Source organism: Panicum virgatum, chromosome 8K (assembly GCF_016808335.1).
Source record: "Panicum virgatum strain AP13 chromosome 8K, P.virgatum_v5, whole genome shotgun sequence".
In the NCBI taxonomy this organism is placed as follows: domain Eukaryota; kingdom Viridiplantae; phylum Streptophyta; class Magnoliopsida; order Poales; family Poaceae; genus Panicum; species Panicum virgatum.
Window position 1 is genome coordinate 48,367,823 of NC_053143.1, and position 25,200 is coordinate 48,393,022.

Consider the following 25,200-nt stretch of genomic DNA (forward strand, 5'->3'; position numbering starts at 1 on the left):
GCGATGGGCTTGATTCTATTTCTAGCCAGCAGCATTGTTAATTGTACTTTCTCGCGTGTCGTACCCAACGCTAACCGCGGCTGTCACGTTGTGACTAGTGGTAGTAAATTTGTTCGTGGGCAAGCGAGCCCGCGGGGATTTGGGCAAGTGATGGGCAAGGACCAGGCCTCCACCGGCTGGGCCTCTCCAGGCCGTTGATCCGCCAACGGACGGCGGGGGCGCAGCCCGGCCGATCCAACTGACCGAGCCGTGCGCTCACTAATGCCCCTCTCTCTCTCTCTCTCTCTTCCGTTCCGGACCCCCAGGCTCCAGCTAATCTAAATATCTAATCATCATCATCACCGCCGGTCTACCCCCGCCGCCGTCGCGCCTCCTCCCGGCCCGGCCCCTCCTCTCCAACCGGCCCGGCGCGCGGCGGCGACCAGGCTCCGCCGCTGCCGCCGCCCCCACCGCGTGCCTCCCGCGGCCGGCTCCGCCCCGTCGGTCCGCGCGCCCGCAGGTGAGGATTTCTCGCGTCATTTCGGGGTGGGGGGATGGGGGTCGGAGGATCGCGGGGGTGATCTTCCGCGGCTCGTGCGGCGGGGAGGGGAGGGGAGGGGTGGGGGCGCGGCGGCGCGCGGGAGTGGAATCGCTTGCCGTGTCTCGCGGGCCAGTGCGGGGTCGAGTGGGGTGACGGCTGCCCAGTCCGTGCCGGGCAGCGCTAGTGTGTTTGGGTGCCGGCGGGTGCCTTCAGCCTAGAATTCCGACCTTTCCTTTTTCTTTTTTCTGTTGTTGGATGTGGTTATAGATGATTAGCGAAATTGGTGTACGAGACTGGGCTTGGTGCTGTAGATGATGAAATGGTCCTGCATCGTGGCGTGGACTGTATGCAGGTATGGGCTGCCTTTTGGGGGGCTGCCTCTGCCTGTACTGGTGGAACTAGCTGGCCGATGTTGATATTAGATAGATTTCTGTGACGTGTAATGGCCTGGGGTTGCTTCGGATTGGGGAAAACGCAACACGTTTTCATGAGTACCGGACATCGGCACCCACTGCGCCCGTTACGTTTGTTTGTCGATTCGTGCATGTCGCGCCGCCGTTCGCTTCCGCCGACGTTGATGGGACGAGATTGTGGAGCCCCAGAATCTCTCTCAGAGGCATGGTTTGCCATGCCATGCGGTTTAGGTTAAGGGCGGAAAACTGCACAAGTTCGAGATGAGCAGAGCGGCTAACGCTAGTTGTATGGCTTGGACTGGGTTTCCTGGGCGTTTCTGGACCGTCGGTTACAGGTTTCAATCCCCCCCCCCCCCCCAAGCTTTGGCGGGACACTTGATTTTATTTTTTGGGTAAGTTCTGTCTTAATGCGCTGTCTATTGACTTGTTTGGTGTAAAGACCATGCACTTATAATCATGGAGAGATGGGAGCTGGTTAAGAGCATTTTTTTTTTGTGGACAATACTGATGGCTGCTATTTGCTGTACAGCTGGTAGCACATTAATTAGAAATGCTACTTGATTGCGGAGTGATTTTTACCGAACCCCTATTATTGGAAGGCCATGCCTTTCCACTAATTGTCTGGGGGGTCCTGTACTTCCATCTTTTGACTTCTGACAGGAAAGGAGGTGCTCTGTACATCCATACAACAACAACAACATAGCATTTTTTCCCAAGCAAGTTGGGGTAGGCTAGAGATGAAACCCGAAAAAAATAAGTTCAAGGTTCAGGCACATTGATAGCTAGTCTCCAAGCGCTCCTATCCAAAGCTATCTCTTTAGAGATATTCCAATCCTTAAGGTCTCTCTTAACCAATTTATCCCACGTCATTTTAGGTCTACCTCTACCCCTCTTTACATTATCGACCCGCTCAAGAACCCCATTACGCACCGGCACCTCAGGAGGCCTTCGTTGGACATGTCCAAACCATCTCAGCCGATGCTGAGTAAGTTTCTCCTCAATTGGTGCCACCCCGACCCTATCCCGAATAACTTCGTTCCGGACTCTATCCCTCCTTGTGTGCCCGCAAAACCACCGCAACATCCGCATCTCTGCTACACTCAGTTGCTGCACATGTCGTCTTTTTGTAGGCCAACATTCAGCACCGTATAACATCGCCGGACGAATTGCTGTCCTATAGAATTTGCCTTTTAGCTTTTGTGGCACCCTCTTGTCACAAATGATGCCAGAAGCTTGCCGCCATTTCAACCAGCCAGCTGAAATTCTATGTCTAACATCTTCATCAATGTCGACATCCTTTTGTAGCACCGATCCTAAATACCGAAAAGTATCCTTCTGGACCACCACTTGCCCATCTAGACTAACGTCTCCCCCCTCATGCCTAGTCGCACTGAAATCGCACATCATGTACTCGGTCTTGGTCCTACTAAGTCTGAACCCTTTCGACTCTAACGTGCGTCTCCACAGCTCTAACTTCCTATTAACCCCTGCTCTACTCTCGTCAACTAGCACCACATCATCAGCAAAGAGCATACACCAAGGGATCTCACCTTGTATATCCCTTGTGACCTCATCCATCACTAAAGCAAATAAATAAGGGCTCAATGCTGACCCCTGGTGTAGGCCTATGTTAATAGGAAAGTCAGTGGTGTTGCCATCACATGTCCGGACAAACGTCGTCGCATCCTTGTACATATCCTTAATGAGGGTAATGTACTTAGTTGGGACTTTGTGCTTCTCCAAAGCTCATCACATGACATTTCTCGGTATTTGTCATATGCCTTCTCAAGGTCAATGAAGACCATGTGCAAGTCCTTCTTCTGCTCCCTATATCTCTCCATCAATTGTCGTATTAAGAAAATCGCCTCCATGGTTGACCTTCTAGGCATGAACCCAAATTGGTTTTGGGTCACACTTGTCACTCTTCTTAAGCGATGCTCGATAACCCTCTCCCAAAGCTTCATCGTATGGCTCATCAGCTTAATCCCACGGTAGTTAGTACAACTTTGAATATCGCCCTTGTTTTTGAAGATAGGTACTAATATACTTCTCCTCCATTCTTCCGGCATCTTGTTTGACCGAAAAATGAGATTAAAAAACTTAGTTAACCATACTATTGCTCTATCTGCTAGGCATCTCCACACCTCAATGGGAATACCATCAGGGCCCATCGCTTTACCTCTCTTCATTCTCTTCAAAACCTCCCCGATCTCTACCTCCTGAATTCTCCTCACAAAACGTCTGTTTGTATCGTCAAAAGAGTCATCTAAGTCAAGGGTAGGGCTCTCACTCTCCCCATTAAACAACTTGTCGAAGTACACTCTCCATCTATCCATGATCTCCTCATCCTTCACTAGCAGTCGATGTCCCATCCTTAATGCATTTGATTTGGTTGATGTCCCTTGTCTTCCGCTCGCGGATCCTAGCCATCTTATAAATGTCCTTCTCCCCTTCTTTCGTGCCTAGCCACTGATACAGGTCATCATACGCCTTACCCTTTGCTACACTCACAGCTCGCTTTGCAACCCTCTTCGCTAATTTATAGCCCTCGATGTTGGCTGCACTCTTGTCAAGGTAGAGGCGCTTGAAACACTCCTTCTTCTCCTTAATAGCCCTTTGCACCTCGTCATTCCACCACCTGTTTGCCTCCTGTTTGCCTCCCCTACTCACGCCAAACACCTCTGAGGCCACCTTCCGAACACATGTTGCTATCTTTAGCCACATGTCATTTGCGTCTTCTCCTTCTTCCCAAGGCCCCTCACTTAGCATCCTTTCCTTAAACGCTTGTGCCGCTTCCCCTTTAAGCTTCCACCACTTTGTTCTCGCAATCTTGGCACATTTGTCCCGGTGGACACGTACCCGAAGACGAAAGTCCGCCACCACAAGCTTGTGTTGAGGGACAACACACTCCCCAGGTATCAGCTTACAATCTAAGCAATCACGTCTATCCTCCCTCCTAGTAAGGATAAAGTCGATCTGGCTCGAGTGTTGTCCACTACGAAACGTCACAAGATGGGATTCTCTCTTCTTAAACACGGTATTCGCTATCAACAAGTCGTAGGCTAACGCGAAGTTCAACACATCCTCCCCCTCTTGACTCCTGCTACCATACCCAAAACCCCCGTGCACTCGCTCGAACCCTACATTAGTCGCACCCTACATTAGTCGCTCTGTACATCCATAAATAGACAAAATTTACCTCATTCCAAAAATGTTTATACCAGAGATTGCACATTTTACTTGCCTTTTTTTGGGCATACCTCCACAAATATCCATTTACCCACATTTTGCATGGCATGCTCGGCAGGGTGAGTCAGTTCAACGGCTTCTTACCAGCTACTATCAACTGCAAATCTTCCATGTTTACATTAGCATTCTTGAGTTAAGGGTCATTCATTGTAAACAAGAAGGAGAGTAGATTACCATAAATAAAAAGTTCACATGCAAATTTTTTTTTCTCCACTAACTGTCTCCTATGCAGTATATTTACACAGCTATTAGCCCAATTTTAGCCCTAGAATGAAGAATGCCCAAATATTTTTTCACATATATTCCTCTATTATTGCATTCAATGCTGCCTTTCAGAGTGACTTTCTCAGTACCAACCAAATATGCTTTCTCAGTGACTTTCTAAGTAGTTTCCTATAAAAAATCCACTGGAGTTAATGACATAACTAATGGATTAACCCAATAATATAACAACGAATAAGAGTTTCATATATTGCAATGTAACTGTACTGGCATATGTATAGACCCATGTATAGAGGACTGGCATTCAGGTTGCAACCATGTAGCTGTTTGTCTAATTCTGGGAGCAAAAGTTCGATTTGTTGCCTTCAAAAAAGTAATTTGATAGGATTATATTTTTAATCAAGTATTTCTCATAAATGTTCATATTTTCAGGTATACAAAATATTTGAAGAAGGGCCATAGTACTTGATGAAATGAAGTCAACAGTATTTTCTGCAGTTGTCGTTTCAATTGGTTATACATTACTTGGATGGGATTTTGCAGCATTGTTAGGTAATGTTTTTCCTTTGCTGCTACTTTTTGTCATTATAGATTAATTATCTTCAATAGAACACTCAACTATCTTGTCATACTAACCTTGATTTTATCATCTGACAGAGGCTAATCGTCATATGGAAAAGGAATTTGAATTGGAGAATGGACATTCTATTGACGGTATAACCATATCAGTATCAGCATTTGGGGCTATTGTGATAACAATATTCTCTGGATCACTATTAGATTGGCTTGGAAGACGTGCTATACTGGTCCATTCATCTCTACTATTATTGTTTGGTGGTCTCCTGATGCTGTGGTCTCCTAACATCTATATTCTACTTCTAGCTAGGTTATTTGTTGGATCAGGAAGTGGTTTGGTTTTCACCTGTGTCCCTATTTATATATCCGAAACATCTCCTCCAAATTTGAGGGGATTACTAGTAACTATGCCACATTTCATGTTCTTCATAGGAACTATCTTTTCCTATTGCCTGATATTCTGGTTAACACTAATGTCTTCACCTAAGTGGAGAATTATGATCGGTGCAATCTTTGCTCCTTCCATCATCTACTTGGCTTTGTTAGTGTACTACTTGCCAGAGTCACCTAGGTGGCTTGCAAATGATGGAAAGCTTAGTGAGGCCAGAGTTTCCCTGCAGTGGCTTAGAGGGAAGAAGCATGATATTTCAGGTGAGAATGTTGCCAGTTGCCAACTGCTTCTGATTTATTCACATGTTTTTCATCCAAAGGTGATTAGTTCAGAATTCATAGGGAAACAGATGCAGTCATGAGGACTAGATAAATGCACAGTTGCAACTGATGTCTGACGGCATGACATACAAAACACTTACAGTTTTGGAATTAGTACTGTTATGAGTCAAATTATGGGATAATGAACCAAGATTTTAACCATCACCTGTTTCCTTGCTTGGTGTTCATGGAGCCAGAGCTATGAGAAATGAATAGGCATAATCTTCTGATTTTCAAATAGCCTTTGGAAATGCTAATTGAACCTCACACATTACTGAAGAACCTCCTAATATAGAAAGTGTTAAAAATTATAACTATGCAAGTAACTAGTAGTCTATTACATGCTCTCAGATCCAAGTATCTGAGTGGAAGCCAATCCAGTCCCTTTTTTCATGTCTGCTGTAAAATTACACATAAGGAGCATTTGACAGCTATGCACTTAACATAAGAGATAGAACAGGTCAATAAGGGGATTTGTATAACGACTATAGGTTGTGAGGCACTTTAATTATGCATGTTGCATTAACCGTGGTGTCATGTTTTTGTAAATCTAGCCAACCAATGATTATTTGTTCATTTATAATTTTGTCTAAAGAAGCACAAATGCGCCATGACATCACATAGACCTGCAGGAGAAATAGAAACTATTGTGGAAAGTGTGGACTTTATCTCGGACACAGCCACTGAGACTGAACAGGGTCAAAGTTTAGCCGGACTCATTTCTAGCCATATTTGGCCCCAGAATACTTTGTATTCGAACCTTTCAGATCCACTAGTTGGTCTTCTTGGAAGCATTCATGAGACTATGTCAGAAGCAACAGGAAGCAGAAGGAATATTTTCTTCCCAGTCTTCAACAGTTTTTCTTTTCTGGAACATGAACATATGAATGAGAACAGGGATGATAGCAATGATCAACAACCTAGGGAGGTTTATTCTGCTGGAGAAGCTAATAATGGAGATGGTTTGCGGACTTCTCTGCTTTCTCAGACAGCAAGGGTTGAAGTTAATGATACAAATACATCTTTTACTTCTGAGGGGAGCTCTTCATATTTAAGAAGGCATGGTACTTCAGCATTTACACAAGAGTTTATGTCATCTTTACATGATCATGACATTGAAGAAGAAGATGAAGAAACCAGTGGGATGGCATTGCCTTACCAGCCTGCGTATCGGTATATGGAAAACTCAAGGAGACATCCATACAGATATCGAATCATCCGGCTATCTGAAACAGCTGATATGAAGTCTAAATGGCGCATGCTTCTTCAGCCGGGAATCAGGTATGCCTTGTGCTATGGCATGTTACTTCAAGCTCTTCAGCAGGTATGTTTCTATGTCACTTGTAGCTTTTGTCCAAAATTCAGCATGGAATTCAGTTCACAATCCTTTTGTAATGGCAACTAATATAATGCTAGTTAGTCTGCTGACAAGGTTCTATTTGCTTGTTTCCTGTTTTCTCTCTCAAAAATACAGTCAGCAGGGATCAGTATGCTTCTCCGCTACACTCCTGAAATACTTAAACAGGTTGGAGTGGTTAGTTTGTTTTCAGACATTGGACTTTCTCCTCATTCAACATCAATTCTCATAAGTGCCCTTAATGCTTTGCTGATGCTCCCTTGTATAACTGCTGCAATGCTGCTGATGGATGTCTGCGGGAGAAGGTAAACTCTGAGACAACAAAATAATGTCAGTTTACAATTAGAAGAAATGCATCCACAAGACCAAGAGAAAAACGTCTATGCATACATCACAGTATAGCTTGTGGCTGCCTTAGTGGATCACCTTTATATGTTGTATGATTTTTGAACTCCCAATACTTCTCTGACATTTGCATAGTTTTGATTCCAGCATTTGCTTCTGAGATTCATTTGCATTGAGAACCCTATAAAATTGTTGTTGAAATTTTGTACAAGTGTTTCATTTTGCCAACGTTTTGAGCAGCAAGTTTGTCACATAGTGATTGTGAATTTTGAGGAAAACATTCATTTTTTAGTCAAGAAAACATTATTTACATTAGTACATCCCTAAGGAATGCACATATTAATCTGTGTCTACATTTGTGCAGGGCTCTTATACTGGGAACCACTCCAATCCTGATATTATCATTGAGTGTTATGTCTTTGTCCACCCTGGTGGATATGGGATCATTGGAGCGTGCCATCCTCTTCCACCTCGCATTAACCATTTGCTTCTGCTCCTACGTCATCGGTTTGGGGCCGATACCCAATGTTCTCTGCTCCGAGATGTTCCCAACCAAAGCCCGTGCAACCTGCTTGAGCTTTTGTTCTCTTTCCTTCTGGTTCGGAGGGCTGCTTTCAGCCTACTGCTTCCCTGTGATGCTGAGTACCATCGGGCTCGGTGGAGCATGTGGGATCTATGCACTTATGTGCTGCATAGCTCTTTGTCTCATCTACTATAGAATACCAGAGATGACTGCGTTTAACTTGGAGTTCATCGCCGAGCTCTTCCAAAATTCAAGGCAGTCGCGGTATATATAGGTTAGGTTACTCAGGACTGAAGGTAGCTCAGGCTGGGTGCTGATGGATGATGTGTGTACATATAACAAAGTGGAGTTTGGACGTTGAAACTTTTGTGCTAGTTTTAGGAGGATTGGTGATAGTGTATCTGGTGCTTAATTCTTTTTTTCTTTTCAGATTGGTAGCAATGTTTGTAGTGTTTTTTTTCTTTTCAGATTGGTAGCAATGTTTGTAGTGTTCACAGCAAGAAATTATTCACTGCATGTATCCTTTCTGAGATCGAAATAATATTTCTGGGGTTATACAGATTAAACCACCTGTCATTCTTCCAGGAACGATTTTGTTTGCTGTAAAAGCCCATTCATCGTTGTTTACCGGAACAAAAATGCATGTGGCTAGGAATTTCTAAACGAAGGTAAACATTTTTCAGACATTACCTCTGCCTCATTTTCCCGAAGGCGAAATGGTAAGTCTGCATCTGATTTATAGCATGTTGTACACATGCAATGCAGCAATGATCAGGGACCTGTTTTCAGTTTTACTAATTTGATCACTGCTTATTTTACATCCAGACTATATTTAGTCCCATCTACAGAACCAGGAGCCATTTTACCTGGCTGGGAGGGGCAGAGGTTTAGCCGTTTAGGCTCGGCCATCCTCTGCTGCTACCCAGCCTTCATTGCATCCCATTGCACACCTGATCTCAAGAAGCTGGAACAGCAGATTGTGGCATTGGATCATCACCTTCACCATCATCATCTTCTCCGTCGGTCGGTCGCCGCGGCACCCGGCCTATTTTTGGTTCCGGAAACCTCCTGCGCAACCACTGGAGCAGCAGAAGAGGCGTTGACGACAAAAGCCAGGGCGACGCGTCGCCACGAAAGGCAGGGATCATCCATCCGAGAAGAGAGCTGGAAGAAAGGCGGAGGACGGGGCTCTGACCACCACCACACCCGGTCATGGTCGCCCTCCTCGCCTTCCGGCTGCTCCTCCCTCTCCTCGCCCTCCTCCCCCTCCCCGCCGTCCTCGCCGAGGATGGCGCCGACGCGGCGGCGCTCCTCCGGCTCAAGCAGTCCTTCTCGGACCCGACCGGCAGGCTGGAGGCGTGGTCGGCGTCCTCGCCGTCGCCGCCGTGCGACGCCAGGAGCCCCTGGCCCGGCGTCCAGTGCTTCGACGGCAACCTCGCCGGCCTCCGGCTGACGCACATGAACCTGTCGGGCTCCTTCGACTTCGGCGCCGTGGCCAAGCTCCCGGGCCTCCACTCCATCAACCTCAAGCACAACAACTTCTCCGGCCCGCTGCCGGCGAGCCTCGGCGCCGTGCGCAGCCTCCGCGCGCTCTACCTCTCCTTCAACGCCTTCTCCGGGCCGCTCCCCGCCGACGTGTTCGTCAACATGCGGTGGCTCAAGAAGCTCTACCTCGACGGCAACAACCTCACGGGCCCGCTGCCGGCGGCCGCCATCGCCGCCGCGCCGCGCCTCATCGAGCTCCACCTCGACCGCAACCAGATCGACGGGCCCGTCCCGCCCAAGCTGCCGGCCTCGCTCAAGCTCTTCAACGTCTCCCACAATCGCCTCACCGGCTCGATCCCGCCGGACATCGCCAGGCGCTTCGACAAGTCGGCGTTCGCGGGGAACGCCGGCCTGTGCGGCTCGCCGGGGAGCGACAGCGCGGTGTGCGTGGCCGCCGGGCCCGCGCCCCCGCCGAGCATGCCGCCGCCCACGGCGGCGGACTTCATGGCCGTCCAGGAGGAGACGAGCGTGTTCGTGGTCATCGGCATCATCCTGCTCGTCATCCTGCTGGTCAGCGGCGCCATGGTGTTGATGCTGCGGCAGGACGAGCGGAACAGCGCCGCGTCGGCGTATGACTACTACGCCGACGCCGGCGCGGGCGGCTCGACGAACAAGCCCGCGGCGGCAGGGTCGCGGCCCGGCGAGATGGTGTCCGTGGACGTGGCCGGCGGCGGGTCGTCCAGCCACGGCGGCGCCGGCAGCCGGCGGATGGGCGAGTTCGTCCTCCTGGCCGACGACATCCCCGCCTTCGGCCTGCCGGACCTGATGAAGGCCTCCGCCGAGGTGCTCGGCAACGGCACCCTCGGGTCGGCGTACAAGGCCGCCATGCGCAACGGCGTCACCGTCGCCGTGAAGCGCATGCGCGACATGAACCGCGTCGGCCGCGACGAGTTCGAGCAACACGTCCAAATGCTCGGCGAGCTCCGCCACCCCAACGTCCTCCCCCCCGTCGGCTACCATTACCGCAAGGAGGAGAAGCTCATCGTCTCCGAGTACATGCCCCGCGGCAGCCTCCTCTACATGCTCCACGGTAATTAATCATTCGATTAGTCATCTAATTAACCAATCGCAAATTGTAATTAACGTGGCTGATTAGTAATTAATCGATGGATGATTAGGCGACCAGAGCCCGAACCGGGTGGTGCTGGACTGGGCGGCGCGGGTGAGGATCGCCGCCGGCGTGGCGCGCGGGCTGGCGTTCCTGCACGAGAAGCTGGCGATCCCGGCGGGGCGGCTGGTGAGCATGGACGGCGCGGACTTCGACGCGCCGCCGCCGCCGCCGCCGCACGGGAACCTCAAGTCGGGCAACGTGCTGCTGGACGCGGAGCTGGAGCCCCGGCTGGTGGACTACGGCTTCTTCCCGCTGGTGAACGCGGCGCAGGCGCCGCAGGCCATGTTCGCGTTCCGGTCGCCGGAGGGCACCACGCGCGACGTCGTGTCGGCGCGCTCCGACGTCTACTGCCTCGGCGTCGTGCTGCTCGAGCTCGTCACGGGACGGTTCCCGTCGCAGTACCTCCACACCGCGCGCGGCGGCACCGACGTCGTGCACTGGGCGGCGGGGGCCGTGGCGGAGGGCGGCGAGCGGGACCTCGTCGACCCGGCCATCGCCGCGGCCGGCGGGGACGCCGCCGTCAGGCTGCTCCGGGTCGGCGTCCACTGCGCCAAGCCCGAGCCCGAGTGCCGGCCGAGCGTCGCGGAGGCGGCCCGGATGGTGGAGGAGATCGCCGCCGGCGGCGCGCCGTGATGCACGGTTGCGCCGTGGATGCTTTCTTTCATGTGGAGCTCGATTGTCAAATCCTGGCCGTTGATCACAGATGATGGCAAGAATGTGGGAGGAGGGTATGGTTGCGCGGTGCGTGGAGATTGGAGGTCTGAATTTGTAAAAAGGGGAGTAGAGAGAAAGGGAAAAAATCTAGGGGCCTTTGAGCAAATCTTATTCTTTCTAATGGAGGGGGATGATGAATTTTCGACCTACTTGGACTTGGACACTTGGTGAATCTGTGATGAGGAGCAAAGATCATCTGTCCCTATTGTGTGAATGTAAAAGGCAATTGTGTTCGTCTTAGGATCCTATGTATGTATTTTGTTGTAATTAAGGATGTATTGTAGCTTTGAATCTATATGTCTTACTTTAGTAAATTTCATGAGGATATGCTATCTTCGGGTAAAACTATATAATTTTATAGTGAATGTAAACCTCCGCCACCCTTTACATCTAATTTACCTTTTAATCAGAATTAGAATGGGACACCATTCCTTTACCATGCCATAGGTGCTTACCATGTATTAGTAACCAGTTTTCGGTGAACTAGTAGACCCTACCTAATGTTTCATCAGAAGATACAGATTTTCAAATTGAACCATTCATATTTCAGGAGAATGACACGAAGATGAGACAGAAGATTACAAAGCAGCAGTATGGTCATTTATTGATCTGATACACAAATAGAATTGTGGTATAGAGCATCTGTAAACATCGAAGGCGGTATGAGATTATTGCTTAAATTACAACTTTCTATGACCATATGAGCATATATAGTTTGAATAATAATATGGTGAAATCTGAAATTGCCTTTTGCTTCTGTCTGTTTTCTGATAAATATACCTGTGAGATTGCAGCGTGCATACAGCGACGCTTTGGCCGAGTGGTTAAGGCGTGTGCCTGCTAAGTACATGGGGTTTCCCCGCGAGAGTTCGAATCTCTCAGGCGTCGTATTTTTTTCTTCCATTTCTCTTTTTTTTTTGTTGCAAAATCATTTTTTTATCAATAAACTTATTTTATAGGCCCTTTCCTGTAATGCTCTCCTAATATATCTGCTTCTCCGTTAATCCTACTTGCAGCAGCAGCAACGAAATCACGTCACCTGTATGGTCCGATAACTCGTCGACTCATCGCAATTGCAAACCACTCCAAGTAACTTTTCTGCCCATCTTCTGCACTCGAAGCGGCAGCACTCTCTGAAGCTTCATATGAACCGACCAACGTTACAAGCAGAGCACCATGCAGAAGCTGAGCAAGTGATTTTATTCCCTTGGACCATCAAGAAAACAAACTATACATAATCACTTGGCAGCTGAAAAGGAAGTCCAGTGAAAGTGTGAAACCGGACAATCCAACCACTGTACTCAACAGGAGCACAAACCTGCAAATGGAAGCATCAATAGGTGTTGCTGGTTGCAATTTGCAGAATCATCCTGTTTTAGTCACCGAATCGAACCGCCGCTGTGATGGTAGCTATTGATGGTTTTTGTCACAGAATCACAGGTAGTAAATGGCAGTAATTTGTAATGACAAGAATCACTACTTACTATATCTCTTCACTGAATAAAAATCTCCCAGGTCTGTTGGGAGGCATTTGGGGGAAAGTTGGTTCATTGTTGGCTACAATCCATATGTATTGGAATGATTTAATTTTATCTAAACGAGCCCCTAAGGATCTTGACATTTCTAGGCCTACCTTCAAATACAGGTTGCAGGGAGCTAGCAACCTCCCAAAGGTATCCAGATCATCCTGCTGGAGCTCCCTCATGGAGATCAAAATACAAGATAGGTCCAGAAGCCTGGGATTCGTCCAATAAGGCAGTGTAGAGAACCATTAGCATGTAGTTTCAGCCTATAAAGATGTAGTTTCATCAGCGTGCTAGGATTGAACCAGCATGATGTAGTTTCACCCATGACAATAATAAGTATCAAGTCAGCTTTTGGCAGAAGATACAATAGGTTCACCCAAGAATCTTTTCCCGTTTTTAAAATAGAGACATGATTATAAAACACATTTGCCTACCTTGAGTGGATGGTGCGGTACTGTCTGTGGTGTGGGCATGGATAACCAAAATACAACAAGCAACATTGCCTTGGTCAAATGAGTTTAAAAAAAAGAACACCTACTACCAAGAAGATGTAATCAGTAGTATTTTTTGGCAAATTACATGTGTTAAGTATGTAAGTGCAGGATTCATCTATCTATAGAATAAAAATCTATTGTCCAGACCAATATCAATCTGAATGTGAGAAAGAAACAGAGGAAAATTAATGCTAATGAACCAACAGAAAAGAAGAAACAAGAAAAGATAACAACCAGGTCTAGATAACATTCAACCCCATATGTCATAGTCGCTGCATGTCTTAGTGCAGCCTTTGCCTCCTCCACTTCCATCTCGCTGGCTCCTCTGGATCGGAAGTAAACGAGGACATCCTGGAGTGACATCAGGTTCTCCAAGCCCAAGTTGAATCTACCATCGCTGCTCGTAATTTCTCACTTCCCGTGCATGGAACGTGAAGGCAAGGCTTGTAAGCATCATCATAGCGCCTTGCTGGAACATCACGGCTCCTAAAAATCCCATCAACCTGCATCCTACAAGGCATGGGAATGAAGAAGTACCAATGACAAATCTCCGAGGGATTTTTAGATTCTCATGGTCCAACATCAGATACAGATGACGGAGAGCTGGCAACTTCCCGAGAATTTCGAGATCATCCTGATGCAGCTCCCTCACAGAGATCTGTATGATGGTGAGGTCCACAAGTGATGGAGCCATCCAATCTGGCAGCCTTGAGAACCAGCAGCATTGTAGTTGTAGGCTACGGAGATGTCGAGGAGCGACCCATGCATCGAAGTTGCATTCACCACCAGAGACCCAGATAGTTAGACTGCATTTTTTTCAACTTGCATAAGGACATCACCAGAGATTTCCCCAAGGTGCCGTTCCCTCCAGGGAGCAAAGTAATTTCTAGCACCCTGAATTCCGTTAGATGGCATAGCTCTTCTGTAATATTCGTGGAGTCACATATGTACAAGGTTGAGAGGTCTTCAAGGGATGTTAGTCTTCCAATCCCTTTTGGCACTATTGTATGCTGGTCAATACATAGGAACTTCAAATGTCTTAGCTGAACAACAGTTGATGGTAAACTACCAAAATGAGTTCCCACTAAATCCAATGTTTGTAGATATCGCAGGTTTCCAACATCATCAGGGAGCTGAGCACAAGATGTCTTTCCTAATCCCAAGTATCTCAAGTGAACTAAATTTCCAATATGCTTAAGATCACAATCTTGTGGAAGATAACAATTGCCTAAATACAGTACACGCAAAACTCTGAAGCTCCCAAGGGCGAGCATTAGATTAGAAGCTAGTGAAAAGGCAACAACTGAACTCACTTGCTACATGCTCATACTAGCACAAGGAATATCATGATCTACCATGTTGCTCTGAAGCAATAACCTACGTACCTTTTTTGCCTGAAATGTGCTGTGCTCATTGTTTAACATGGTAACAAAATTTTCTTCACTTGAAATGGAACAGAGCTAGTTGATGTAGCAATTAGGAGGCGTGTAAATATTCTATGCGTTCAAGAGACTAAATGGAAGGGCCAGAAGGCGAAGGAGGTTGAGGATACTGGCTTCAAGCTTTGGTACACGGGAGCAACTCCGGGTAGGAATGGTGTAGGCATCTTGATTGATAGGAGCCTTAAGGATGGAGTCGTAGAGGTTAGAAGGCAAGGCGACCGGATTATCCTAATCCGGTTGGTAGTTGGAGATTCGGTTTTGAATGTGATCAGTGCATATGCCCCTCAGGTAGGCCTTAGTGAGAGCACCAAGATGCAGTTCTGGGAAGATCTAGATAGCATGGTTAGTACCGTGCCTACCAGCGAGAAACTCTTCATAGGAGGAGATCTCAACGGTCATGTGGGTGCGACTAATGTAGGGTTCGAGCGAGTGCACGGGGGTTTTGGGTATGGTAGCAGGAGTCAAGAGGGGGAGGATGTGTTGAACTTCGCGTTAGCCTACGACTTGTTGATAGCGAATACCGTGTTTAAGAAGAGGGAATCCCATCTTGTGACGTTTCGTAGTGGACAACACTCGAGCCAGATCGACTTTATCCTTACTAGGAGGGAGGATAGACGTGATTGCTTAGATTGTAAGGTGATACCTGGGGAGTGTGTTGTCCCTCAACACAAGCTTGTGGTGGCGGACTTTCGTCTTCGGGTACGTGCCCACCGGGACAAATGTACCAAGATTGCGAGAACAAAGTGGTGGAAGCTTAGAGGGGAAGCGGCACAAGCGTTTAAGGAAAAGATGCTAGGTGAGGGGCCTTGGGAAGAAGGAGAAGACGCAGATGACATGTGGCTAAAGATGGCAACATGTGTTCGGAAGGTGGCCTCAGAGGTGTTTGGCGTGAGTAAGGGAGGCAAACAGGAGGGGAAAGACACCTGGTGGTGGAACGACGAGGTGCAAAGGGCTATTAAGGAGAAGAAGGAGTGTTTCAAGCGTCTCCATCTTGACAAGAGTGCAGCCAATATCGAGGGCTATAAATTAGCGAAGAGGGTTGCAAAGCGAGCTGTGAGTGTAGCAAAAGGTAAGGCGTATGATGACCTGTATCAGCGGCTAGGCACGAAAGAAGGGGAAAAGGACATTTATAGGATGGCTAGGATCCGCGAGCGGAAGACAAGGGACATCAACCAAATCAAATGCATTAAGGATGGGACAGATCGACTGCTAGTGAAGGATGATGAGATCATGGATAGATGGAGAGAGTACTTCGACAAGTTGTTTAATGGGGAGAGTGAGAGCCCTACCCTTGAGTTAGATGACTCTTTTGACGATACCAACAGACGTTTTGTGAGGAGAATTCAGGAGGTAGAGATCGGGGAGGCTTTGAAGAGGATGAAGAGAGGTAAAGCGTTGGGTCCTGATGGTATTCCCATTGAGGTGTGGAGATGCCTAGGAGATAGAGCAATAGTTTGGTTAACTAAGCTTTTTAATCTCATTTTTCGGTCAAACAAGATGCCGGAAAGAATGGAGGAGAAGTATATTAGTACCTATCTTCAAAAACAAGGGCGATGTTCAAAGTTGTACTAACTACCGTGGAATTAAGCTGATGAGCCATACGATGAAGCTTTGGGAGAGGGTCATCGAGCATCGCCTAAGAAGAGGGACAAGTGTGACCCAAAACCAATTTGGGTTCATGCCTGGAAGGTCAACCATGGAGGCGATTTTCTTAATACGACAATTGATGGAGAGATATAGGGAGCAGAAGAAGGACTTGCACATGGTCTTCATTGACCTTGAGAAGGCATATGACAAAGTACCGAGAAATGTCATGTGGTGGGCTTTGGAGAAGCACAAAGTCCCAACCAAGTACATTACCCTCATTAAGGATATGTACAAAGATGCGACGACGTTTGTCCGGACATGTGATGGCAACACCACTGACTTTCCTATTAACATAGGCCTACACCAGGGGTCAGCATTGAGCCCTTATTTATTTGCTTTAGTGATGGATGAGATCACAAGGGATATACAAGGTGAGATCCCTTGGTGTATGCTCTTTGCTGATGATGTGGTGCTAGTTGACGAGAGTAGGGCAGGGGTTAATAGGAAATTAGAGCTGTGGAGACGCACGTTAGAGTCGAAAGGGTTCAGACTTAGTAGGACCAAGACCGAGTACATGATGTGCGATTTCAGCGCGACTAGGCATGAGGGGGGAGACGTTAGTCTAGATGGGCAAGTGGTGGTCCAGAAGGATACGTTTCGGTATTTAGGATCGGTGTTACAAAAGGATGGCGACATTGATGAAGATGTTAGGCATAGAATTTCAGCTGGCTGGTTGAAATGGCGGCAAGCTTCTGGCATCCTTTGTGACAAGAGGGTGCCACAAAAGCTAAAAGGCAAATTCTATAGGACAGCAATTCGTCCGGCGATATTATACGGTGCTGAATGTTGGCCTACAAAAAGACGACATGTGCAGCAACTGAGTGTAGCAGAGATGCGGATGTTGCGGTGGTTTTGCGGGCACACAAGGAGGGATAGAGTCCGGAACGAAGTTATTCGGGATAGGGTCGGGGTGGCACCAATTGAGGAGAAACTTACTCAGCATCGGCTGAGATGGTTTGGACATGTCCAACGAAGGCCTCCTGAGGCGCCGGTGCGTAATGGGATCCTTGAGCTAGTCGATAATGTAAAGAGGGGTAGAGGTAGACCTAAACTGACGTGGGATGAGTCGGTTAAGAGAGACCTTAAGGATTGGAACATCTCTAAAGAGATAGCTTTGGATAGGAGCGCTTGGAGACTAGCTATCAATGTGCCTGAACCTTGAACTTATTTCTTTCGGGTTTCATCTCTAGCCTACCCCAACTTGCTTGGGAAAAAAGGCTATGTTGTTGTTGTTGTTGTTGTTGAAATGGAACAGACAAGATCAAGAACCATATCATGTACACGGCAAGCCTCTATTATGGCATCAAGCCTGTCATACACGGGTTGGATCAACTTTTGTTTATGAGCTCATTGAAATAACACTCTCCAATTTCATATAGGCCTTTCCCTTGAACTTCATGTTGCACAAAACCTTCAGCTATCCACATCCATATCAGTCGAAATTTTGCAATTATGTAATCTTCTGGAAACACACTTAAATATAATAAGCAAGTCCGTAGATGGGATGGCAGATCATAATAGCTGTACGCTAAAATCTTTCTCATATTCTCTATATCTAGACCATACTCCAGTCCAGTACCAATAGAGTTGCACACCTCATACCACTCCATTTTATTTCTTCCTCTATTAGCCAACAAACTAGCTATTGTAATTATAGCTAATGGTACACCAGCACATTTCTTTAAAATCCTATCAGATACTTCTGCAAGGTGTTCATCAGGACATTTGTATTTTTCATCATTGCCAAATATTCTTCTGTACAATAATTTTCTGGAACTGTCAAGACAGAGGGGCTTCATCTTGTATGCACCACCAACTTGTTCCGCTACCTTGAAAATACGGGTAGTTGTGATAATTATATATCCACAAATATTATCGGGCAAAGCACATCTAATCATATGCCAAATTGAGACATTCCATATGTCATCAATAACAATGAAATACCTGCACGCATAATACAGAAACCATATCAGAATAAGAAAACTAATTACTCATTGAATTAGTGCCAATGTGACCTTTGTGCATGACCATTATGATATAACATTGTGAAATATATGAACTGTAAGTGTTGTGTGATCATTTAATACCTTTTCATCTGAAGAAATTTCCTGACTTGATCGATCAGCTGCCTCTCATCCAATGTTTCATCATTGACATTCTTCCCAAGTTCATAGAGCAATCCCTTGAAAAACTTCCTCATGTCAGGAGTTTGAGACACTGAAACAAACGCCCAGCAATCGAATTGTTCCCTGCATTAGCAAGGGTCGTCTTTCCCAGCCCCCCAAATCCGACAATGGAAACTATCTTGCCATGCTGGTTGGACACCTGATCATCCGCTTCCATCAGAATGCTGATCACCTCATCTCTTGCCTCATCAATCCCAACAAGCTCTGTTGCTTTCTTGTAATGAGCCAACAAACGAGGATCGACAGCAGCAGGCCTAGCCACATCGATCCTGTACCTCTGACGCCGCCCGCCGGCCTCTATGACACGCCTCTTGATGTCTCTGATGTCGGTAGCAACCTGACGCCGGATCCGGAGCCTCGTCAGCAGATCCAGGCTCCTTTGGATGAACCCCATCATGCCGTCCGGCGGCCCTGCCGGCGCGCCGCCCGCGCAGCGCACCACGAAGGTGTCGATGCTGTCCTCGATGTCGTAGCAGAGCTCCCGCACCTCGCTGGCCCAGATCTTGTCCTGCTCGCCGAGCTGGTCGGGAGGAGCAGTGGCTATCTCCTCGAGGGCTGCCTGCATGCTCTCGAGCTCAGGTTGGAGGAACACGATCTCCCCCTTCACCCCGCTCTGCAGCTTGTACTCGCCGACGAGCAGATCCCCGACCTTGAGGATGAGCCTCGACAGCAACCCCATCGCGACCTCCATGAATCCGTCTCTGCGAGAGGGCGAGCAATGGCGTCTGGAGTTGAATGGTGCTGCTCTAAGGAAAAAAAAACATGGCTTTATTACGAACTGGAACATGATTGGCACAAAGAACGGGAGGAAGAGCGAACTAGGAGTTTACCAGTCACCGCCGGTGCGTATCGCGCAGCTGTTCTTCGGCGGACCGGCCGCCGCCGCTCGCTTGAATCCAAGCCGGAGCTCGCTGGGCGCTGCCGTTGACTTGGAACATCACAAGTCTGAATCCCTGAACTGAACCGTGTGGTTGGAAATGACGACAAAGAAAGGTGCGGCAAAAAAATTACCAAAACATTAACAGAGGGAGTTCATCGTGGATTTTTTAATTTGAAGATATATATAATTAAGAATTACAAGAGTTCAAACCAAATGTGTGGCCGAATGATTGATTAAGGTACCGAATTATGTTGAATAGGACCTGAACGGATGATTAGAGATGGGGAGTGGAGTACATAGAAGCCTTTAAAAATTCTCCTCAATGATAACAAAAATTATGTCCCCAATTCAATTCAACATAGTTTTATTCTAACCCCCGTAGTGACATAAGCCAATTTCCGACAAGCTCACTCTAGAATCAGTTAGAAAAAATTCGATGCAAAGCGAAAGCAAGCGAAAAGCAGCCCACTCGAGCAAAATACAACAACGAAGCGGAAGAGTTGATTTACCAAAGTGTCGGAAAGGCTTTTTCAAAAATAAACTTGCAAAAGAGTTTTCTTCATTAAGCATGCAACAATTCAACAATGATTAGCAAAATTTATAACCAAACGGAAGCAAAGTTTGACCAAAAGGCTGATCAAGAGTCTCACAAAAAATAATAGAGCTAATCACTACAAAAGCTTACTCCCTCCGTCATCAAATATAAGGCATTCTAGAGTTTTTATAGATTATGACAATGTAGAAAATACTCTACTACCCCTAATTATTAAGCCTTAGTAATGTATTAGGTAATTAAATATGTGTTAATTAAAGTAGCATGTCCTTTTTCATGCACCTGCCCACATGCACCTTCTCCTACATGGTTGCTTCCACGTTTTTTTGTTAATTTTTTTTGGAAATGATGCACAATAAAAATATTGGATCAACTCTCAACTCATGATGTCTTATATTTGTGGATAAATTTTGAATCTCAGGATATCTTATATTTGAGAATGGAGGGAGTAATTGACTAAGCATGCAAAGACTAGCTATAAAAACTAATAAGCACAAGTTAATTAAGCATGCAAAAGAGCCAACAGTGATTAGCAAGAGTGAATGCTAATCAATTAGCTTACCAATGAGCAGGAATTTATTAAATGAAAAAGTCCTCTTTACCTTCCTCAACTATCGCAAAAGTCAGTTTTTCCTCCATCAACTGCAAAACCGGGCATAACTGCTCCCTCATCTCTTTAAAACCGAACACATCACGTCCTTGACTGTTTTCCTTTTATGTTTACTTTGGTTGAATCTTTAAAAAAATATGGTAAATTATAAAAAATATAAAATATCCAGTGAACAAATATTATAGTACAATTTAGTATAAAATTTTGGTTTTAACTTTAGATATATACTTTTTTGTTATTAATTCATAGCTATAGTCTTTGTCGTCCAATTATCGTGAAATTTTAAGGTGGGTAATCATTATACGCTTGAGGAGTAGTAAAAATTTCATGCATATTGAATTATGTATGGATGAGTTTAGATTTGTTTAGATAAATCTGTAGGTAAGCCTAGATAAATCTATAACTCAGGCATACATGATCCAATGAGTAAGATATTTTTAGTAAAGTTAAATCATGCAATGATTATCTCACCATAAAAAATTTACCATTATTTGAGTATGAAAACTGTAGCTATGAATTAATTACCGAAAAGTATACATATAAAGCTACAGCAAAAACTTTATACTAAAATATACCATATTATATGTTCACTGCATAGATCTACTCATGTGGAGTCCAACAAAATTTATTTTCTATTTTATGTTTTTTATAATTTAAAATATTTTTTTAAAGATTTAGCTGAAATAAATATAAAAGAAACAAGAAAATGCACCAAGAGAAATAATTAACTATTATTCAGGTATACATTGATCCAATGAGTATGAATTTTTTACTACAGTTCAAGTATATAATAATTAAGCCACTATAAAAATTTCACCATATCTGGACAATGGAAACCATTGCTACAACAAATTTTTTTTGCTAAAGTATACCATATCACATGTTCGTGCATAGATCTACTCACGTATAAATCAGCAAAATGGATTTTATATGTTATGATTATTTTATGATTTATTATATTTTTTAAATATTCAACCAAAATAAATATAAAAGGAAAATAGAAAAACCACTTAGAGAAACCACCAGGACCACCAGGGAGGTCATTTGTCCAGTTTTGAAGAGTTGATGGAGCAACCATATCCGGTTTTATAATTGAGAGAGGTAAAGAGTACTTTTTTCTTTTATTAAATAACAAGTTTTTTTAGAATCACACAGTACAACGAAGACGCCCACAACACGCACGCACACTCACACCCTATGCATACACGTACGCAAATCCTACACATATGAGCACCTCCGAAGGACTGAGCACCGGCAGATCTGAAGATTCCCGAAGTCACCACTGGCGCCTCGTCGTCGACGGGAACGTCGCTTACCACTTAACGTGTAACACCGGTAAATCTTAGAAAAATCCCAGAAAAAGATGCGAGCATCAGGATTTGAACACTAGTGGGTAGCGTCCCACTAGACCGTACTACCATTAGACTACAAGCTGCTGCAGACCCGGCCTGCTCCTGCTCGGGCTGCCCGCTTAAGGCAGGCCACTCGCCTGCCTAACGTGGGCCGGCTCGCCTCTGGCGGCCTGCTTGCCCGGTGCAAAGGCCCACTGCCTTGCCCCGCTCACAGGCCACTGCGAGCCTTGTGGGTCGCCTGCCGCCGCTCGGCCTGTTGGCCTGCTGCCCCATGCGGTGGCCTGCTTACCCTCCGCGGTTTTTTCTTTTTTACATTTTTTAAAAATAAAAATTTCAAAAATATATGTCTATTTTGAAATATTTCAAAAATACCCCCCGGTCGCCCCCCCATAGGGCGACAGGCCTTAAGTGTATTTTTTTTTCAAATTCGCAATGAGATCCCTAGAAAAAAAAGGCCCTGTCGCCCCCCAACGGGCGACAGGGGCCTGTCGCCCACCCCTCGGGCGACAGGGGCCTGTCGCCCACCCATGGGGCGACAGAGGCCTGTATGAATCTCTTTGTCATTTGAGCCTGCCATATGCCGCCATTCCCTTTATCATTTGAGCATAAAAATTCAGGAAAAAAGAGAGGGGTGAGAAGAAGAAAAACGGCGAAACTCTGCCGAATTGCGTACTTTTTGAAATGGTGGAAGGACACTGCTATTGGGTCACGTATGTCTGGGCAAAGAATGCCACATTTGGGAAACCCGTGATCGCCGTGCTGAGCAGTGGCAACCTGTGATCTCGTACTCGCAGCTAGATACACTATGGTTCCTATTTTGAGCTATTCGAGCGTGTAGTCGTCATCATCGCCGGCAGGATCTCGGCCGCTAACTCCTACCGCACCTAACTTTTCCTTCATTAAATCACGGGAAAAAATCGCAAGAACTTCCCTTATTTCACGAGCATTATGGAACCCACAAACATAATAAATTCACATCAATAGTATCTATAGAAATAAATGACAAGTAAACTACCACAATCATAAACATCGGATACAAATAAGCGGTCCACAGCTATCTCATTACAAATAAACATCAGAGATACAAACATCATATACATCTAACCACCCCTAGGGCGTCGGACCCTCTTAGCCCTCTGCTGGGCACGGACATGACCCTCGGAGTAGGTGAGAACATCCGGAGACCTCACCTGTCGCTCAGGACGCGCAAGGGGCTGTGGTGTCTGCTGCTGAGAGATCCCAAGTGGTGCTCCTCCTAGCTGTGAATACCCCAAGACATCGGGGTCACCTTGCGTGGCAGGCTCTTCTGGACTCAAGCTGTCGAAGTCGTCTAAGGTGAAGGTCTCGTTATCTGGTCGAAAGGAGGAAGAAGAAGGTCCGGCACCCGCATGGGGGTAGAATTCTACGCAAAAAATGTGGATGTTAGCGTACGCTCGTATATTTTGTCATGACATGTAGAAACCGAAATACGAAACATAAACTAACCTGTGTAGGCTGGTATCTGTGGCCCCGGTACCATCCCTGGATACGGTCTGCCAACTGGTGCTGTCCCTCTAAACATTCCAGTATGGCCGAACGCAGTAGCTGGATCGTATCCTGTATGTGATATTAGTAAATATGTAGGAACACTTGATGTAATTTTAAAGAGATATGTACGTTACCTGCACTTGGGAAGAACTGCGACGTCGGCCCGTGCATGGTCGACGGACACGGGAACGACGACGAGGCCTGAGACGACCCGTGGCTGTCTTCGTACTGCACACGGCTTCCGAAGTTGTGCACTACCTGACGCAACTGATCACGCTGCCTCGACCATGCCTCTGTCTGCTCAAACTGGGTCATTGGGGATCCGGCACGTACCCTCGTCAAGTAAGTCGAGCAGTCCGTCTCCATCATGTTGCAAAGGCGAAGCTGCATCAATTCAGTAAAGGTACATATATATATATATATATATATATATATATATATATGCAAATATATATATATATATATATGCAAATATGATCAAGAGACTCACCGCGCCAGCTAGTGCCTCCACGTGGTGCCGGCCATAGCCATCCTGAGGCCTCGCCTGGTGTGGTTGCGTGTGAGTGTCAACAAAAACCAGACGAGCCCGAGTCCGGGGTAAGTACTAGGTGAGGTAAGCCCTAAAGGAGCTGTCTGTGTGTGGTCCTGTTGGATGGACCAAGTGCTCGTCTGCCTGTTCCCATTGGTCCACCCACGGCTGGATCTTGGTGATCCAATCATCAGAGCACGGCAAGCCACTCCTTGACAACCTACAGAGTGGACCACGAAGAATCGTTAGATTCGACACGAATGTATGAGCCAATTTCATTCATAATTACCTGTGGTCTTGGCGACTGACACGCTCCAACGCGGTGGGCACCGGAAACTCCTGGCGCTGCCCAAACGATCGGACCTGCTTCCTCCACGCGGTCAACCACTGCAAAACGGGCCTCCAGCTCATCCTTCCACGAGGCCGCCACCACACGCGGACCTACAGCCTCCCCGACGATAGGGAGGCCGAGGAGGTAGGCCACGTCCTGCAGTGTAGGAGTCATCTCCCCACACGGGAGGTGGAACGTGTGTGTCTCCGGCCTCCATCTGTCGACGAGCGCCGTCAGGAGGGATCGGTCGAGCTGAATAGGCCCAACCTCGACAAGACGGCTCAGAGTCAGTAGACTGGCCTCACGTAACCTAAAAATAAACAAAAATGTCGAAACAAAGGAATACCGACGAATACATAAGTGATAAACAATAATATTTCATTACATACCGGTCACACCAATCGTGGTGTATAGAGATCGCCTCCCCGGGTGGATGAGGACGTAGCACCTCTAGGGCTCGGTGCTCAACAGCTGCAAAGTGAGACCTGTGGGTCGAGTCGATCACTGGGTCTAGCAAGGAGTCCATCTCCATACCTACATTCAAAAATATATGAGAACACATAGGTAAATATATATTTCATACAAACTGGACACATAGGTACAATAATAGTTCATTACATACCTGCAATATTTCATTACTACATATTACAAATAATAAAATACAATTGTGGATCATGACACCGAATGCCTTCCACGAGCAATTCTCGCCGATACTCGTCTGAACCTAGGAGGTGCTCCATCTCTGGGATTTCCGGAAGGACCGACGTCAGCAGCATCGTGAAGTGCATTCTGAGGACATTTCTTGTAGTTGTGACCCAATGCTCCACATTGGCTGCA

The 25,200-nt window shown here is 46.5% G+C and overlaps 2 protein-coding genes, 1 non-coding gene and 1 pseudogene across 3 annotated transcripts; 3 read left to right on the forward strand and 1 right to left on the reverse strand.

Moving 5' to 3' along the window:
• Positions 1 to 290: 290 nt before the first annotated feature.
• Positions 291 to 8,492, forward strand: LOC120644979 (monosaccharide-sensing protein 2-like). The gene is made up of 6 exons (XM_039921718.1): positions 291 to 499; positions 4,837 to 4,956; positions 5,062 to 5,631; positions 6,324 to 7,015; positions 7,166 to 7,353; positions 7,758 to 8,492. The coding sequence occupies exons 2-6, from the start codon at positions 4,878 to 4,880 to the stop codon at positions 8,188 to 8,190; spliced, it is 1,962 nt and encodes a 653-aa protein (XP_039777652.1). The 5' UTR covers positions 291 to 499; positions 4,837 to 4,877; the 3' UTR covers positions 8,191 to 8,492.
• A 150-nt stretch (positions 8,493 to 8,642) lies between these two features.
• Positions 8,643 to 11,611, forward strand: LOC120644978 (pollen receptor-like kinase 3). Its single transcript, XM_039921717.1, has 2 exons — positions 8,643 to 10,491; positions 10,580 to 11,611. Exons 1-2 carry the CDS (start codon positions 9,129 to 9,131, stop codon positions 11,203 to 11,205), a joined length of 1,989 nt encoding a protein of 662 aa, XP_039777651.1. The 5' UTR covers positions 8,643 to 9,128; the 3' UTR covers positions 11,206 to 11,611.
• Positions 11,612 to 12,092: 481 nt separating this feature from the next.
• TRNAS-GCU lies at positions 12,093 to 12,174 on the forward strand. Its single transcript has one exon. It is a non-coding gene; the product is annotated as a tRNA-Ser (tRNA).
• Positions 12,175 to 13,458: 1,284 nt separating this feature from the next.
• Positions 13,459 to 19,571, reverse strand: LOC120645868 (annotated as a pseudogene).
• Positions 19,572 to 25,200: the final 5,629 nt, after the last annotated feature.